This window comes from Erithacus rubecula (genome assembly GCF_903797595.1).
Source record: "Erithacus rubecula genome assembly, chromosome: 1".
Classification (NCBI taxonomy): domain Eukaryota; kingdom Metazoa; phylum Chordata; class Aves; order Passeriformes; family Muscicapidae; genus Erithacus; species Erithacus rubecula.
Genome location: NC_136658.1, coordinates 56,125,637 through 56,143,394, shown reverse-complemented (window position 1 = coordinate 56,143,394; position 17,758 = coordinate 56,125,637). Strand labels below are relative to the sequence as shown.

Genomic DNA, 17,758 nt, shown 5'->3' with positions numbered 1-17,758 from the left:
ATCCCAAACAAACACTTTTTACCCACTATTAATTTAAAGGATCTATGTTTTTTGCACTAAAGCAGATTTTTCTTCCTGAATACAGCAACATGAACAACTGATTCAAAACATCAAAATCATTAGCTGGTTATAATTCCATTAAGGCAACTATTCAGCATAAGTGTTTAAAATTTCTGAAGCTACTTAGAGAGCTGCTGCTGAGCAGCACATATGCAGGTCCCTCACAACAGCAGCATGCTACTTTGGATGATGTGTGAGAAGCGAGTTAATAGTTTGTGACAGTAATATTGAACCAGGTCATCGATACTGCTGCTATTAACAATTACTTCAACCCAGAACATTTAAATTCTGAGTTTGTATTTTCAAATAAATGCAAATAAAGATGAGCATTTTTTTTTTCAATACAAGAGACCACAGCTGATCTTGTGAAGGAATTAAATTACAGTCATACCTGCAGACATCACTTCTAAATTCAAGTGGACCCCAAGAACATATTTTTAAATCAGAGACCACAGTAACAGGACTAAATCTGGAGTTTTGCTAAAGAAGCACAAAAAAAATAGACAAAAATCAGTATATTTCCACTGCTTGTACTCTTACACCCCTCTCCTAAACTTTAGTCCTATTTCAATATATTTAGTGGACAAATGGGTGAGATGTTTCTTTGTGATTTTTGGTTTTATTTGTACGACTGTTATAGGAATTAAATATTCCTGTATTTTTAAAGCTTTAATAGTCCTCTTGTTTACAAGACATTCAAGATTTACTGAATATATTTGTATTTAATAAAGGTCACCAATTGTAACTAGAGAGTGAGCAGCACTATTCAGTAATGGATCCCATTCCTGACTATCATAAACTATTCACACTTTATTTCTTATAAAAGACCAAAGGACACAACATTAACACACTGAATAACCCAGAAATCAGAATCCTATCAAACTAAACACTGTGTACCTTAAGGAAAGGCCCTAAAGAGCTAGTCTGGCCTTTAACTGATTAAGCAGTGTTTTCAGAAAACTGAAAGGTTGAAAGTTTTCTTTGGATCTCTAAACAGTTATTTCATTAGCATGGATTTGTTCAGTTACATGTGCACAAATACTAGAACTCTTGGGAAAACTAAGCAGCAAGTAACCTAAAAATCTAGTAGATTATTTATATGTTCTCATTCTCTCTTATGAGAAGAGCTGCATCATAAGAGTTGTCAGGAATGGTGCCACTCTTTGCATCAACTCATTAATGAAAAACTGCAGCATCTGGATGGAGAAGCAAAAAAGCTCTTTAATCTGATTATCTGCAAATCAAGATTGATTATCAAATCAAATATTCATACCTGATTATATAAAAAAAGACCTCTAAGTATTTGTGAAACACTGATTCCAGCTTTATCACAAGAAGCAATTCTGAACCAAAACAGGAGACTAATCTCCAGCCTTTCCAGATTGGCATAACCACTTCCTCCCACAGCCACACAGGTATGGGATTTTAATGTTCTTTAGATAGTGAATGTAACACAAAATGTGTGCAGCAAGCTGGCCAACATCTTTTTACCTACAGTCCCTACACAGAATCACAGAATCAGTTAGGCTGGAAAACATCTTGGAGATCATCAAGTCCAACTTATGATCAAATACCCCTCATGTCAATTAGACCATGGTACTAAGTGCCACATCCAGTCTTCCCTTAAACACCTTCAGGGATGGTGACTCCACCACCTCCCTGGGCAGGCCATTCCAACTCCCAATCACTGTTTCTGTGAAGAACTTCTTCCAAATGTCCAGCCTAAACCTCCCCTAGTGTGTCCTCCTGTCTTGTCAGTGGTTGCCTGGGATAAGGGACCAATCCCCACCTGGCTACAACCTCATTTTACCCATACACCTGTAAAATCAATTGTAACAGTACATTCCTGATACTGTTCAACTGATCTTTTTTTGCTTTTTGAAACAGATGGCATGGAGAAGGGATAAGCTGCTCTGGTTCTACTAACCACAGAAATAGAAGCAAATGTAAATTTTTCTCTGCCACTCTTCTTTTTCTTTTAACTGAAATTTACCTCCCAGCTCAGTCACCACTGATGGGCTGAACAGCGGCACCGTTCAATAATGCCTGGGTATTTAACTAGGATTCAAGGAAAAATTGTTAGCTGCACCTAACATTTGCCTGCAGCATGCAGCAGCTCTGACATGACCCAAACAAAGGCTTCCTCCTCTCTTTACCTCACAGCTAAAATTAGCCACAAAGATTCAAAGAAAAATAAATATTCCATCCTTTCCCATATGCATAGGCAAGTACAAGCTTTCTCTTTCTTGTTGCTCCTTATTTGTGGTTACAACCAGCAATTTCTTAATGCAAGTGAAATGAAGACAATTCACAAGATGCACTGCACAGTCTAGGAAATAATTTGGATTAACAAGGCACATTTTGCATTCAAGTAAAATCAGTATCTGATTCATAAAGGAAGAATAAAAGAGAAAAAAAAAATTTACTAACACTGCCAGAACTTAGAAAAGCATATGTCCCAATAAGTTATTCCTCTTCTCAACACACAATAATCTTAGCAACCACATCATCATATTTTATGAAAATATTACAGCTTACATCAGTCTAAATTTCTCAAATTTACTTCAACAAGACACTGACGTATTTTAGAACACAGACTACTGAAAAGTTCTTAAGGTACAATGAGGTATATAAAACGTAAGAAAATTTCGAAATGTTGCTCTTTTGTTTTTTTTAATTCGCTCCATGTCAATATTCTCATGTAATGCAAATACAGAAAAGTTCATTTTATAAAATAAAATTCTTCCTATTATACAACAGAAATGGAATAATTTATTATAGCAATTAGATAGTTCATATAATAGGCAAATATGATGGGACAGGCTTGTAGTCCTTTTTTCATATAAGTATGTTTTAGGATTTACATTTTAAAAAACAATCATTCAACTATGAAACAGAAAAAAAAACCAACCTGACCTGTGAAAGTGATATAAAGTACTCCTTTTCAGCATTAAAATTATGATTCTTATGTGTAGACTTTGTTAAACACACTGATTTTTTTGACTATTTTCCAAAAGCATGCTACATAAACTACCTACTTAGGAACTGATTTAATTTGATCACTGTTTGGGCTTAGTGGAGGAAGACTATTTTTCATTCCTAGAAAACAGACTCACAAGTTTCTTAAGCTATTCGAGCCCTTTCTCAGTAAGTCACTCACCTCTTCCTTCTTCCAGTCTATGTCTCCTAATTACACGTTGCCGTTTTTCTTCTTGTCGTAGCTGAAGGTGTTCTTCAATATTAACTCCAGGGACAGGGACAGCTAAATAGATTAAGAAAATACAATACCTCAATTATCTTTAAAATTGTTTTGGTGGCAATAAGCCCTAAAAAAGTAAAGTAAACAAAAACAGAAAAACCAAAACTGAAAACTAGCTGCTCTTTACGTGGCCCTGACAATAAACAAAAAGGATTTGAGTAAATTTGGAGGAGTTCTAAGCTTTATCTCCTAATTTCCTGCTTTTCATGTATCTGACAATTCCAATATCATTAAGTAGGACTTAGGCATATACATATATAAATGCACTTAAAAATATACATATATCATGTGTTGTCATGGTTATCTCCATTCTCCCCTAAAAATTTGCAGAAAGCATTATTAAATCAAGTCTACAATTGTTTATATTTTTAAAACATTACATGAATTAGCCATGTTTTAGTTTAAGAATGCTTAAATCCTGATAAAAACATCATAGAAAAATTTTCAGGATACCAAAAAGGACAAGAACAACTTTATAGCATCAACATTAATATAACTGCACAGGGCACAAAGTGGCACAGGTGATTATAATAAGGGTAAGCTTAGAACTGTCCATTGAACAGAATGATCCCACTTTTTATATACCAATAAATAAATCTGACTGTTAAACATCATTTTAACAATATTATACTAAAATTGTGCTGTAGCAATAAAGTGTGTGAACAAATTTACTGGGGGGAAAAACAGGTGCAGCAAAAATGAGAATTAAAAGCAATTTTGCTAATTTCATATTACTTACCCAGTAAGAGATCTAAAGGTATCATCTCTTTTACAGCATCAAGGATTCCTCTTTGCCTTGCTTCTTGGCCATCCAGTTCTCTAGCACATGCCTTGCAGCAGCCACACACAGCACAGCCTGACTCACCCGAGCCACAGCCACAGATTCTGCAGCAAACAGAGTTGCTTTATCGCTATCTTTTATTTTTGTGTATTACTGATGCCTTTGTAATTAAAACATAGATTATTTACTTTGTTCTATCTGTGGATATGCAAGTTTTCTTGAGATAAACAAGAATGACACCTAGTTTAAATCCTAGCTGCTGCAGCATGATGCCAGGACATACACTGACTGCCTACTAAATTGACTTCTCAGCATTAACTTTTCTTTATTCAATGCATTGTACACCACATGAGAACATGAACAAGGAAACAATGAGCACACAAAATGCTGAAAAATTACTAATGGTGACACAGTGGCCCTCTGCAGCTTAACCAAAAAAGTATCAGATAAAAGCAACTTGAACAGCAAGATAAAAAACTTTCACCACAGGATGAAGAAAGATTATCCTGAGCCAGTAGCTCTGTCAAGAGTCAGAAATTATATTGGTGTTCATATCTAAAAGCTTCTAGTAAAGAACTACATGCTAAAGTAAAAAACAAAGTTTTAAAAATAAACCACGTCCAATAAACCACAAGCTATTTACAGAAATTTTAAGCTATTCCTGATTTTAAAAGCACATTCAACTATGCATTTAGCCATAACATTACTTCATATGGAAAGTTCACATTCAAGAAGTGTTTTAGCCATCACCATACCACCCACACTCCCAGACATGTGCTTACCCTCCAGGTACTCTATCCGGACGCCCGCTACTAACACAGCTGGCTCCATAGCCCGTGCAATCTCCACATACAGTGCACACCATACACTGCTCCAGCTTCCATTTATGCATGCCTGGAGGACACATCATGGACTTCTCATCTTTTTCATCCAGTTCCTCTTCCAGGTCCTCATCCATTGCTGTTGCCATGTTTTCAACTCCAAAACCTAATTAAGATATTGAAATAAGAAATACTTCCTGAGGCCAACAGAAAAGGTTTCTGATTTACCCAGAGAGGTAAGGACAGGTTGGACAGGGCTCTGAGCAACATGTCTAGTTGAAGATGTCCCTACTCATTGCCAGGAGGTTGCACTAAATGACCTTTAAAAGATCACTTCCATCTCAAACTATTCTATGTATCTATGAATATTGGCTCACTGCTGAAGCTCTGAAGAACACTCACAGATCAGGTTGCAAAAGGAATTACTAGGAATGCCTGATTTGCCTGCTCAGCCAGCACAGTGACTTTGAGATTCTCTCTGTGCATGGGCATGCATGATTTTTTAAATTGCATGTATTCAAGCTTTAGTGTTGGAATTACATTTTTAAACAAAATGTTCAGCTCTGTTTTCACTTCTGATATTTGCTAGCACACAAAAGGAAAATAAAAATAAAAATAATCAAGGTCCCACACCTTTTCCTCCTTGGCTCATAGAGCCTGTGTCTCGTCCACACTGTCCTTTATTATTTACTCCAAATGTCCAAACTTCTCCATTCTTCATTAACACACAGGTATGAGCTTTGCCCATGGCTACTTGAGTCACAAAATGGCCTTTCAAATCTGTTACTAAACCTGTAAGACATAAAACACTTGAGTGACAATTGCACTTTCTAGCCAAGAAGGAAACTGATGTAACAAAATTGCTGGTGGATACTGACAATTTTAAAGTTTACAGCAAGGGAAGAAAAACAGATATAAAAAACAAGTGTTAGAATAAAAAATGAAAAGACAATCAGTCCTAGGCCACTTGTCCCACAAAAAATGAAAAGCCAAAAGCAAACCTACAACTGCTGCAAATCACTTGTTTTGAAAAATAATTCTAAAGGAGTCATAACGCCATTTGAGTTTGTTTCATTCATATTTGATTTACACTGTGGTGTACAGGATCACCTGTTACCTTATGAGCAGAGAAGCACATAAGGCCTAGTTTCCAGCAGCCTTCGTTTGTAGCAAAGCACATCTTACTTCTGTGACTTTTTCCTGTGTGGCCTTCTTGTATCAGATTAATAAAAGTGATTTTTTTCTTTCTTCTCCTTAGTGGAAGAATGAGTTTGGATATTTGCCACCACTAGTGCTAAATTATTTTACAGAACTTTTGGAAACTGCCTTTCTATCATATTTGTCTGAATCAACAGAATGTCAGAAATATACTAGGAAAGCAAGAAACACACATACAACATTTTCATGGGCTAAAAACCTTCATACTAGTTTCAATTACTTAAGCTGAAAAATCATTTAAAAAATATTAACTTACTTGTACTGTCAGAGTAAATGGCATCTTTTCCAAACATGTAGAGTTCTCCATCTTTGGAAATTACAGAACTGCTTCCATTATTGCACGCTGTAGATATGACAATCTTCCCTTCCATTTTAATAATTTTTTTAGGCTTATATGGTTTTGATTGCCGTCTGCTTTTAGCTTTAAATGAAGAAATAGAATATAAGTATATCTACAAAAAAGTCCCCAAACCATCACAGGTACAACCATTAGTTTTCCAGACTGCTAATGAAGAACATCCAAACAAACACCTAACTATACGTACAATCTCCTGGTCTAATTTTATTTGGATTATACTGGCTCCTCTCAAAAAATACAATGCAAGCAAAGACATGATTACATCAATATATTTTAGAAATGATTCTTCAAGTATTTCGAAACACTTTAATTATTCTTACTAATCTACCACATCATCATCTATCATCTATTTCCTAAAGTGAAGTATTTAATTTAGTATTACAGCAGATTACAGCTTCAGGGCACTTAAAGTTATCTTTAATGGTCTTACAATGTCTATTTCAACCTACACAAGCCACTACAGAAACCAAAACTAGAAAATGTGTTAATTTTATATTGATGATGCATTTTTTGGTCTGAAGATCAAATTAATCTTTCTTCTTTAATGTCTGAAGAATTCTGCTTAATCAAGCCCAGAATATTTGCTTCTACAAGTCCTCATCAAGGCACCTCTCCATGAACCAGCAAAAACATCCACTTCCAAAGCTCAATAAAACAACAGTGAAGAGGCAAAAGGTTTGACTACACTTGGCTCCATTTTGAAGTTCAAGGCAGACAGCATGGCCTCTTGACGAAATTTATGACTGTCTTTTGTTGGGACAATTTTAAAATAGTACTTCAACCACACAAACCAAACTGTGGTAAAGCACAGATAGGATTCTGTAGCTGGGAGAGGACTTGTGGCCCACATAATTTCCAGTACAAATGGCATGCTTACACTTTCCTGGAAAATGCTGAAACTCTTCAAATTAAAAACTCTTAAAGAGGCTTTTACCAACCACTGGTCAAAGCAAGCAATGATACATACTTGATTCACCATCCTCTCCTTTACTAGCAGAACCTGTGAAGAATATGCTTCCATCCTCAGCAACAAGTAAGGCATGTGAGCCGTCATGTCCAACAGAAAATTGAATAATCTTTGGAGATTTTGTGATTGGGAGTTCAACCCATTTGCCAGCTGAAGGGCCACCTTGTTTGATTCCAAGGCTCTGATATTTGCCAGTGTAATAAATCTAGGAGAAAAAAGTTTATCAGTTTTAGTAATACCACAGCACTCCAAGCTTACATAATTTTCAAAGTTGCATTGTTTTAAAATCCTTTCATTTCAAACCACACCGCACTGTTCTTGACTTTGTTTATGCCATTTCAGTATCTCTGTCTCAAACCCATCAATTCTGACTTAATGGGGGAAACATTCTGGTTAGATTCTTATATTAGATTGTTTTGAAATGTGTTTTCTACAGAGTCACTGAGTTTTCACATATATAATTGTTTGGCTAGATGAGTTGAAGACACAAGAACGGAAGAAACTACTCACAGGAAACTAAACATTTAAAACACTTCACAAAAATGTCTGGTCCATGTAAAAATAATAAAATCAATTTAAAATAACAATTTACTATCAATTTTAATATGTTTCAACACATTTGTAAAACATGTTCAGTAAATGCACAGTGGCCACTGACTATACAAATAATTGAATGAAACATTTCACGTGAACAAACAAAAATACTGACATGAACAAAAAATTTTCCTTTAGAACCATGAAACTCAACAGCTCTACAAAATTGGTATGTCAACCTATGGGGCACCTAAAGCCATTTTACATTGCCTTATATATTGTATTTCCTACCTTAACAGACAACGTTATAGACCAAACACAGGAAACTTGTTAATTTTATACTGCACAGGAATTTCTCTTAGTTGAATGATAAAGTAAATCTGTCTTCCCCAATGCTGAAGAGTTCTATTTGATGAAATTCTGTTACATACCATTAAATCTTCTTTAAAAATATTCACATTTTCAACAATCTCACTGCTCTGACAGCAGCAAAGCAAGGCCTTCATTCCAATAAAGCAATACAATTTTGAACATGTTAAGAACTATGCTTTTACAAGATAAATAGCATTAGTTTTTCATACTGAAATAAAAACACAGTAAATAATGTAAAGAGTCAGTGACAGTATTATTTCTAAATTTCCATGAATATGCAAATGCATCTAAAAAAGTCTCCACTGAGCAGAACAACATACCAAATCATCAAGAATAGGTTTAAAGAAATCAACTGAAAAATTTACATAGGGAATCAATAATTCTCTAAAGGATCAGAAAAAAAATCAGGATGGGATTTATTTAAATTACTATGGTCAGATTGTGAAAAGTTATGAGGTGGTAAAATTTGCAAAGGTGTTAACACATTATTTGTAGACAGAAGGCAATTTTGTTTCCCAAATTTAAAACAAAGCCCTTCTTTCTAAGCCTGACTGTAGAAATTCCTGTATATTCAAGCCATGGATTTCTCATGGGCTCCAACTATCTGTTTATGCTTTTAAAATACTATTTGCCTTTTATGTTTTAAAGCAGGCTCTGAAAAATATATTTGAATAGTCACAAACATACATTCTAATACACTGAAAAAGCGAAATTATGGAAAATAATGATTAAATTAAAAAAAAAATCTATTGGTGCATTTTGCTATTTACTACAGAACATTTTCAGTACCTTTCCACTAGCAGTTTTCATCAGTGCAAACTCTCTCCCAGCACCAAGGACAGCTGATTCCTCATCAAACCCTGTACCTGTGCAAGCAAGATTGTGTTAACTGAACAGTTTAACCAGGCAGTTTCACAGACCAGAGTTATCTATCCAATTCTGCTGGTCCATGTAGTCAAATATGCTTTATTTTCATTCTGACAGAGCCAGAAACAAACTCGACAGAGCAAAATACCCCAAAACAAAGGCCAAGTGATATTTTTTCGAAGTACTTTCATAGATACTAATGATTCTTAACCTCACATTCCAATGCAAATGTGCTTTCCAATGTAATAATTTCTCCCTTTAATCCACTCAGTGATCCTTGTAACTTGTTAACTTTGACCCACAGCAAGGAGTTCCACAGCTTAACTATGTCTTATAAAGTCCAAGCTTCAAACAATTATATATTTATTATGCAACTGAAGGAAAATACTGGAAAACTATGAATATTACTAGAGACAGAAAGGTGGTTCAAAATGGGTGTATGGATTTGACTCTGAGTTAAAGAACACTTAAATGGTTTCAAACACCTCTCCATGCGTTTACTATGGAGCTACAGCTTCCTGCATATAGCAGAGCCAAAGGAAAGTGCAGTGTTTCTGCTCTATTGTTTGAATTACCAGGCTTGATATTACCCTTCAAAGAAGAGAACTTACTGATAATGTGCAAATCTTTCTCCAGATCAAACAATGAGATGCCACAGGCATGTAAGCATTTTCTTGCAAGCTTAAGCTGCAGTTCTTGTTGCAATACTGGCTCAGTACTCGTGGCAAATATTCGCACTACAAAGCCATCCTGCAATAAATACAAAAGTCCACTTTATACTGTGTAAGAACTGCATTAATTTGCATTCCACATCCTGAGTGCATCAACATAGTATTATTTTAGAATAAACTATCAGAGGACACATTCATAAGGTAACATTTATTGTAAAATAACATTTACTACAGAAGAGAAAAGAAGAAATTGACCATCAGGACAAGCTGAATTAAATATCTGACACCTTAAACATAAATCAAGTTCTATGAAAATGCTATGAACATTATAAAAATAGTGGACTGCTGTAGATATCTTACTTTTGTAACTATTTACATCTATCTTTTAAGTCCTTGACTGCTCCTGACTCATAACCCAAAATTCTGGAGAGTGACTGCTGTAAAGAGTAGCTAGAAGAGTTTTCTGTTTAAAAGTAAAGAATATCTTCTGGCAACATAAAAAAAAAAAAAAAAGGTACAAAATGCAACAGTAGTTCTGTTAGGAGGGAAATGGATAAATAAATCCTCGCTTTCTTACCATTGATATTTGATGTCTTTTAACAACCCCATCACATCCCACTCCCATACTACAGATTTCTCACTACCAAAAACCATAGCAGAACTAAAAACATAGTAACTGTCTGCTGAAAAAAAACAACAAAAAGCATACAAACACCACTACAATTTTGTCTCTAGTAGGAGCACTTCTTTGAGCTTCCACAGCTTTAGCCAACAGGCTATTTTCACACAAAAATAGACTGGAATGTAGCATATTTCCTATTTCTTCTAATAAAACTGGCTGAAATGCCCCAATAAGTTCCAAAGCAATTACAGGAAATTATATCAAGGGAAAAAAATTTATCCTTAAGTTCTAAGAAGCTTATCCCACAAAGAACCTGTAGAACATGTTAAAAGGACGCTATTCAATGTAGAAGATTTTTTTCCCTGAAAGGGGAATGGAGTTTTTCTTCAAACTTATCTGAAAAAATAAGAAATCCATCACAAATCAAAATTATGTGAATAAATACCAAAATACTGGATTTTTATGCACAAATATGACAGATTCTCATTAGTTCTAGTTGCATGGATTTCTTCCTTAGTTGTGTTAGCAAAGAAAAAGCCAAACATGAAGTAAAAAGTAAGCTATAAATATTGTAAAATAAAACCCAGTTAAGAGAAAAAACGTTTACCCATCATTTGTAAAACTTACATCTCTAGATGCTGCTATTTGATTAATATATTCTCCATCTGTAAAAAGGATGTTCTGCCCTTCAGTATGACAATCTGTGAGAGAAAAATGAAATGCACGGCATCAATTTATATTAGCATACATACACACACTAATTAATCTCTGCTTCTGTCTAATTCATTCTCACTCCAATCAGATTAGGAGAGCTCTACTTTGTCTCAAGTGAGATGATACTGTTTTGATAATGTGTTATTTTACATTAAGATGTCCTATCTCATCAAAAGTATGTAATTCTCCTTAGTTCCTGGAAGAGTTATTGCAGTACTTTCCATTGTATGGAATGCAAGTGGTTACACCCCAATATTTAAATGCAAAAAAAAACTACCACATGGCAGTCACCTGTGAGGCATATTCTAAACTATTACAACACAACTGAATTCAAATTTTCCAGGACTATTAAGCCTTTTTCCTTCCCCAAAGCCTTTTTTTTTAATATAAGGACCACTATCTTTAAAGAAACATTTCCTCAATCCAGAATATAAATCCAAGAGAAATAAATGAATCAGGGTTTTGCTATTAATCTCATTTTTAGATTATTTATAAATTTCACCAAACTATTAGCTGAACATCTGGGTATTTTCGAAAACTATGAATTAAATATTTGAACACATAACTAATTTATTGAAAACAGGTCAGCTAATTCCATGAAAAACAGTAGGGAAAGAATTCTACCCCAATTAGGAGGAAAAAAAAACCTACCACTTTCTCTGCAAGTTTAAACCTATGTCCTTACACTATTTCTTCTTCCCTTCCTGCACTGTTGATGCAGCTACTGGCAAAGAGATTGACACCATATGGTTTCTAAGGTGTTGGTCTCACTGATTACACAGAAGAAAGAGACCTCTTCCAAAAATACTACAGAACAACAACTTGGCACTCCAAGTATTTGCTTCATAATCTGAACAAAAGATCCAGTTAACATTTTATTGAATAAATATAATGCTAAATGCCTTTCTAGCAAGTTTGCTATTTTTTGCTACCTAGCTAAAGCATTAAAAATAATAGAACTTAAAACACCCCACAGAAACCCATTGCTTACTTTTTCCTGATATACTGCCCTTACCAGGAACAGAAAATGAATTAGAAAGCCTCCTGTAACTTTCACATCAGGAAACAAAATACTAAAAGTAGAAAACTGTCCTTCCCCTTAGAGCACACTCAGGTATGAACCACAGAAGGTATGCAGCAAGCATGATGGAAAATGGCAGCAGAAACACTGAAGTTTGTAATGCTGCTCTCTCAAAAATAATCTCAGATTTAACAACCAAAGGCAGTTTACATTACTAATTCTCTATGCTGCAAAGTTGTGTTAGTGATAAAAGAAGTACCAGTAACTTGACAAGAAGTTGCGAAACTAATCTAAATTACGTTTCTCCAAAGGTTACAGGAAGCTGATAAACATGAAGTTTCCCTGAATGACTGAAAATTACATGCTCACACAAGCAGTACAGCCAAGGAAACAATCCATTCTGCCACCAGTGGGTCCATATTGCACTATTCAGCCTATTGCTTGAGTCACTTCAAGAAATGTGAGTCTCCTTGTAAACATTTCTGGGGGTTGTTCCTACGTTTTGTAGATCCGTTCAAAGAGGAAATCTGGAACAGGCATGGGGTTTTTTTAAATACATGCTCTCCAGAAGACTTCCTGAAAATTAGCACAGCTAACAAACAGGCCCAGCATTAAAAAACAAATTAATGGGAAGACTAAAAAATGGAAGGCAAATGGAGTATCTGGAAAAACTAATATAGTGTCTCAGCTAGGAAGGAGCTTGCATGATGAATCCTAAATCTTACTCAATCTGACTTTGTATGTTACTATGGAGGTGAGGATAACCCAGCTTTCTGTCTGGAGATGGCTATAAAAGAATGGGCTTATGTTTTACTGAAAACACGTAACTACAGACATCTCTTAATCACAGCCTACTTAGAGGCTTCAAATGAAGATGACCATGAAGCATCACCTTCCACATTCATACTATGCATTCTGCACCTGCTAATAATGCAGGCATTGAGGTCAACTAGGCTACCCTCAGTTAGCAGTACTTTTCACACTAAGGGAATACTCCTGAGCCTAAGATACTAATTTACAAATTCAAAGAGCAATAAAACCATATACCACATGACTTCAATTTCTCCAGCTGAAAATAGAAATTGTTTTAAGATATGCAGGAAGCATTACTGTTGAAAAAAATGACAAAGATAAAAACCTCTGTAAATTCAGGTCTAGTCACTTAGTAAATTCTCATGGAATTCAGACATTCTTTTATGATATATGGACTGAGAATACAAAAGCATAACTCAGGTACAGTGTATAAATCTGGGCAATGGCATCAGACACAAGAATGTTGACACACAGCCTGGTAATTCCAGATATAAGGCTGGATTTGCAAGATCATCTATCAGAGCGGAAAGACTGCCTTTTAAAAACAGATGTTTATGGCTTCAAGAAGCTGATGGATCCTACTGTCTGAGAAAGGAGAAAATAATGTTCCACAGTTCTCTGACCTTTCTAAGGTCATGTGACTTCTATCTAGGATCAACTTCTAATCACATCTCCTAACCTCCTATGCATTCCCTGTATGAATAAATCCTAATACCTTTTTTTAATGCACTATCACCAGCCCAAGCATTCGAAAGAGATTAATTCCACATAGAGCCAAGTCTGAACACCATACCAACTAGGAGCAAATATTTGCTGTATTCAGCTGTTAGCAAGGTCACTGGCCTCTAGTTCTATCCAGCATGGCTTTTCAGAACTAGAACAACTTGGAAGTCACTGAAAGATTTCAGTGAAACAGCCACTACTATTCAGAGTTAAGTACCTACTCAGTTTTTCTCAGGTCAGACACCTTCCTCCTACTTTAGTTTCATTTTTTCTAATGGGAAAGGAAATAAACACAAGTAGACCCCCTGGAATTTGTCCTAGGCAAAAGAACAAGGTCATATCTGCTCACAGTTACACACTGAGATAAATGTGTAGAAGTGTACAAAGCAAAACAGCAAAGTTCAAGGACTGAAATACAAAGCACTGGAGTTACAAAGAACATGTAATTTTGACACCATCACAAACCATACAAAATGCAACAGTACAGATAGTTTGAGAAATTTCTGAATGGGCATTTCTATTCAGATTTGCTTTTGCATTTTGTTGAGAAGGCACACTCCCATTTAATTTGTGCCTTTTTACAGTATAAACACAAGGCAGTCTTGCAGAATGACACTTGTCACTGCAATTTGCAAATGCAAGCTAACAGCTCAGTAGAGCAGACTTTAAATGTGCTTAAACCTCTCTCAAGACTTGCATGAAGAACACTAATTTGTTTACAAATGGTAACATAATTAAAGACATCAATGAACCCTACTGGGTATGAAGCTGCCCTAAGGTGAACAAAGTTGAAATCCCACTCTGGAAGGCATTTTTTCAGGTCTTTGAATGTGCTCCCAATGAAATAGCTCCTAGAGCCCCCACAAAGAGCAAGAACAGCTGAAAAAGATATCATGTTTTAAGGATGTGCAGAAGATTGCATGGACTAAATCCAACATTTAGAACTTGTTAAAAAAATTGCTGTTTGCATTTTAAAGACAAAAATCCTACAGAACTTTGCTGAGATTTCAGTCAGTGGTTTCTTATTTACGTCAGGATGAAACAAAATTTCTTCTAATCTACAAATAAGCCTGTCATTACTTGATTAAAAAACATTCTTGTTTCCTTCTGCTATTTATGTGTATAGCTAAGAACAGATGTATTTCACTAGAAAGTCATTAAAGCATGCTCCAGGAACATCCTCATTCTCTAAACAGAATGAAGTTATGAGGCTCCTCTGAAAAAGGACATCAAAAAGAAAACAAACAACTCCCCACAAAACAAGCAAAGCCCGCCCAAACAGTCAAAACTGAAAAAAGAAATTCTAAACAAATACACCAAAATTCACCACCAATATAACATCAGAAGCACAGTCCATTAGTGTTCATTAGCTGGTATTGCTTTCTGGAGATATTTTTGCCCTATTAAAAAACAAAATGATGTTTTTCACAGTTTACAATGGCTTAAATGCAAGAGATTTTGGAAACAAAGTCATACATGAGCCAAACATTCAAAGTTCAAATGAAAAAGAAATTTAAGTTTTTAGGAAGGAATTTAAGGTCTTGTAGTCTTTAATTAAGATGATTACATATTCTAAAATGCTGCAACATTCTTCCAGCAACTGGAGTAAGATGCAAGGCCTCTAAGGGAAATACTGAAGCTTGTCTGAAGTGAAGAAAAGTCATAAAGCAATCTATTTGTGACAAAGTCTCTCAGTTTCTCTTCTGCTTGCCTGGAAATACGTAACATGCAAACAGAAAACTGTACCAAATTTCTCTCATCTGGAGGTTCTTACCTGGCAAAGCAACTGTACCGTCTTGTTCCAAGGTTTCAGGGTTTATTCTTATGGCTGTCATACTGTGATTATTTGTATCTCTATATAATAAATAGCCCTGGCAAGAACAAAAAAAATATAGGGAAATATGAAAAATGAAGATACTCTTAAATATATTAACAGATGTTAAAAGGGAAAAAGCACCATCATTATTTTAGATATTGCTTTAAAACAGTGCAAGCCTTTTACATCAAATAATGCTCAACAATTTTTTACTAATCAAATTCCACATGAAAAAATGGAAATTTGACTCCCTTCCTCCACTTTCTATATGTCATAGATTAGCACGCTGAAGCTTGTACACAACTTTTGAAGCCCCATATGTTAATTCTGTTATTTAGATCTGTATAAAATAGAGTTAAAAGCCTCAGCCACAGTAAAAACCAGTGTTTCTGCCTCCACTTTTCAAATCAACAAAATAGTCACAGGAATTCCAGAAAGGCGATTGATAATGTTACCCTATATAGAAGGGAAATCATTAATGCATATTTATACATTAAAACATTATACATTTATGCATTAAAACTTAGAATAAAAAAAATGAATTAACTACTTTGACTCCCACACCAAGACGTTTTCTTCTATTGAAACTACAGGATAAATAAATCTCAGTGAAATGAGGTAAACAAGCCCACATAAATTAAGCAAAGAGCATTAAAGAAGATAGAAAAGCTTCGTTTTAAAAATAACTAATATGATGAAGTAAGAAAAATCACTTGAATTTAAGTTAACTAGTCATCGAAGGGAAATGACACTAAGAACACAGTTTCTCTCTCTTATGGACACATAGCTTGCAACAAGTGCAAGTCACACACCTTTCTATAAATACAACCCCAGCATGACACTTGTCCCAACTGAGGTGCCTTTGGCTACAGTCACTGTGTGAGTGCATACACCTATACAAGCACTCAAAAGGCATCACATATTTACAGTTATGTATAGAATGTCCAACATGTAACACTATATAATGAAACCACATGAATCCTGCTCCTTTCCAAACTGATAAAACATGCTCCAGAATGAATGCATCCACACCCACTTGTTTTGTGCCAGTGTACCTTTTGTGATCTGCTTTTTACATTAAATAAAACCAGATTTCATGTGTTTTTGTGTATACACACACACACACACAACACACAATAACTGCAATGAAAGAACATGTATCTGTAATGGACAATTTAACTTCAAAAGCATGGCAAGAAGTATATTAAAATTCACACTGGGACAATGAAATCACTCAGTTAATAGCAAACATACAATAAATTAAGTAAATTAATTGTTCTCTGAAATTTACTTTTTGGTATGTTTTGAGGGTTTTTTATAGGGAATAATAAAGATATAAGAAAAAGTGGTTGCTATGCCAGAAACTAACTCTAAAAAACCCAAACCACCCAAATATAGTTAACTCTGCAAAGACAATGTCAACAATATCTCTAAGTATTGCTTACATATGCTCAGTCCTACCCAAGCAAAACAGCATTTCCTTATCTTACTGCAGATGTTTTAAAGTCAATTTCTTTTCATAAACAAGCACTTCAAATATTTTTTACATGTTTGTTGCAACAGCACTTTTTTACATCCACTGACATGCACTTAGAAACACGTATCAATTGACTGTACAGTACATAAACTCATGTGCTAAACCATCATATTTTTAAGTCTTCACAGGGATAACAGATAGCAAGAACACTCCATTATTCCTTTCTATGGGCCAATACAATCACATGGCCATCATCTTCCATAATTTAGATGCCAGTACCAAAAATTTTTTTAAACTACTCATGAGGGATGAGGAGGGTCATACATTTTATGTATTCACCTACCTGAGCATAGCCTAACCAAGACTTTTTTTCTTTTCTGTTTTTGATGCGGGATGTAGAATTGTATATATGGCCCTGAAAAGCAAAAAATTTCCATCATTAACAAATACCAGAGTAAAAACTCAACAGAATCATTTACTATCTAAGCAATGTCTTCAACTACATTGTAAAGTGAAAATTGTAATAAAATGTTGTCAAATTGTCATAGAAATTATGATAAAAATTTGCACAAATTGTAATAGAACTGATTATCAGTAAGCTACATAGGATTCTCCATGGAAACAGGACATCATAAAAGTTAAATTAAAATACTAAGTATCACTT

The 17,758-nt window shown here is 34.9% G+C and overlaps 1 protein-coding gene across 1 annotated transcript in view; it reads right to left on the bottom strand.

Annotated features, from left to right (window-relative positions):
- Positions 1–17,758, bottom strand: part of MYCBP2 (MYC binding protein 2) — a 173,487-nt gene that overhangs the window by 118,461 nt on the left and 37,268 nt on the right. Inside the window, exons 7-17 of the mRNA XM_079304272.1 lie at positions 17,438–17,509; positions 15,576–15,672; positions 11,158–11,231; positions 9,849–9,987; positions 9,160–9,236; positions 7,465–7,669; positions 6,396–6,560; positions 5,555–5,713; positions 4,883–5,087; positions 4,059–4,204; positions 3,221–3,322 (exon numbers count right to left, since the gene is read on the bottom strand). Coding sequence (XP_079160398.1) covers positions 3,221–3,322; positions 4,059–4,204; positions 4,883–5,087; positions 5,555–5,713; positions 6,396–6,560; positions 7,465–7,669; positions 9,160–9,236; positions 9,849–9,987; positions 11,158–11,231; positions 15,576–15,672; positions 17,438–17,509 — 1,441 coding nt within the window. The remainder of the gene's footprint in view (positions 1–3,220; positions 3,323–4,058; positions 4,205–4,882; positions 5,088–5,554; positions 5,714–6,395; positions 6,561–7,464; positions 7,670–9,159; positions 9,237–9,848; positions 9,988–11,157; positions 11,232–15,575; positions 15,673–17,437; positions 17,510–17,758) is intronic.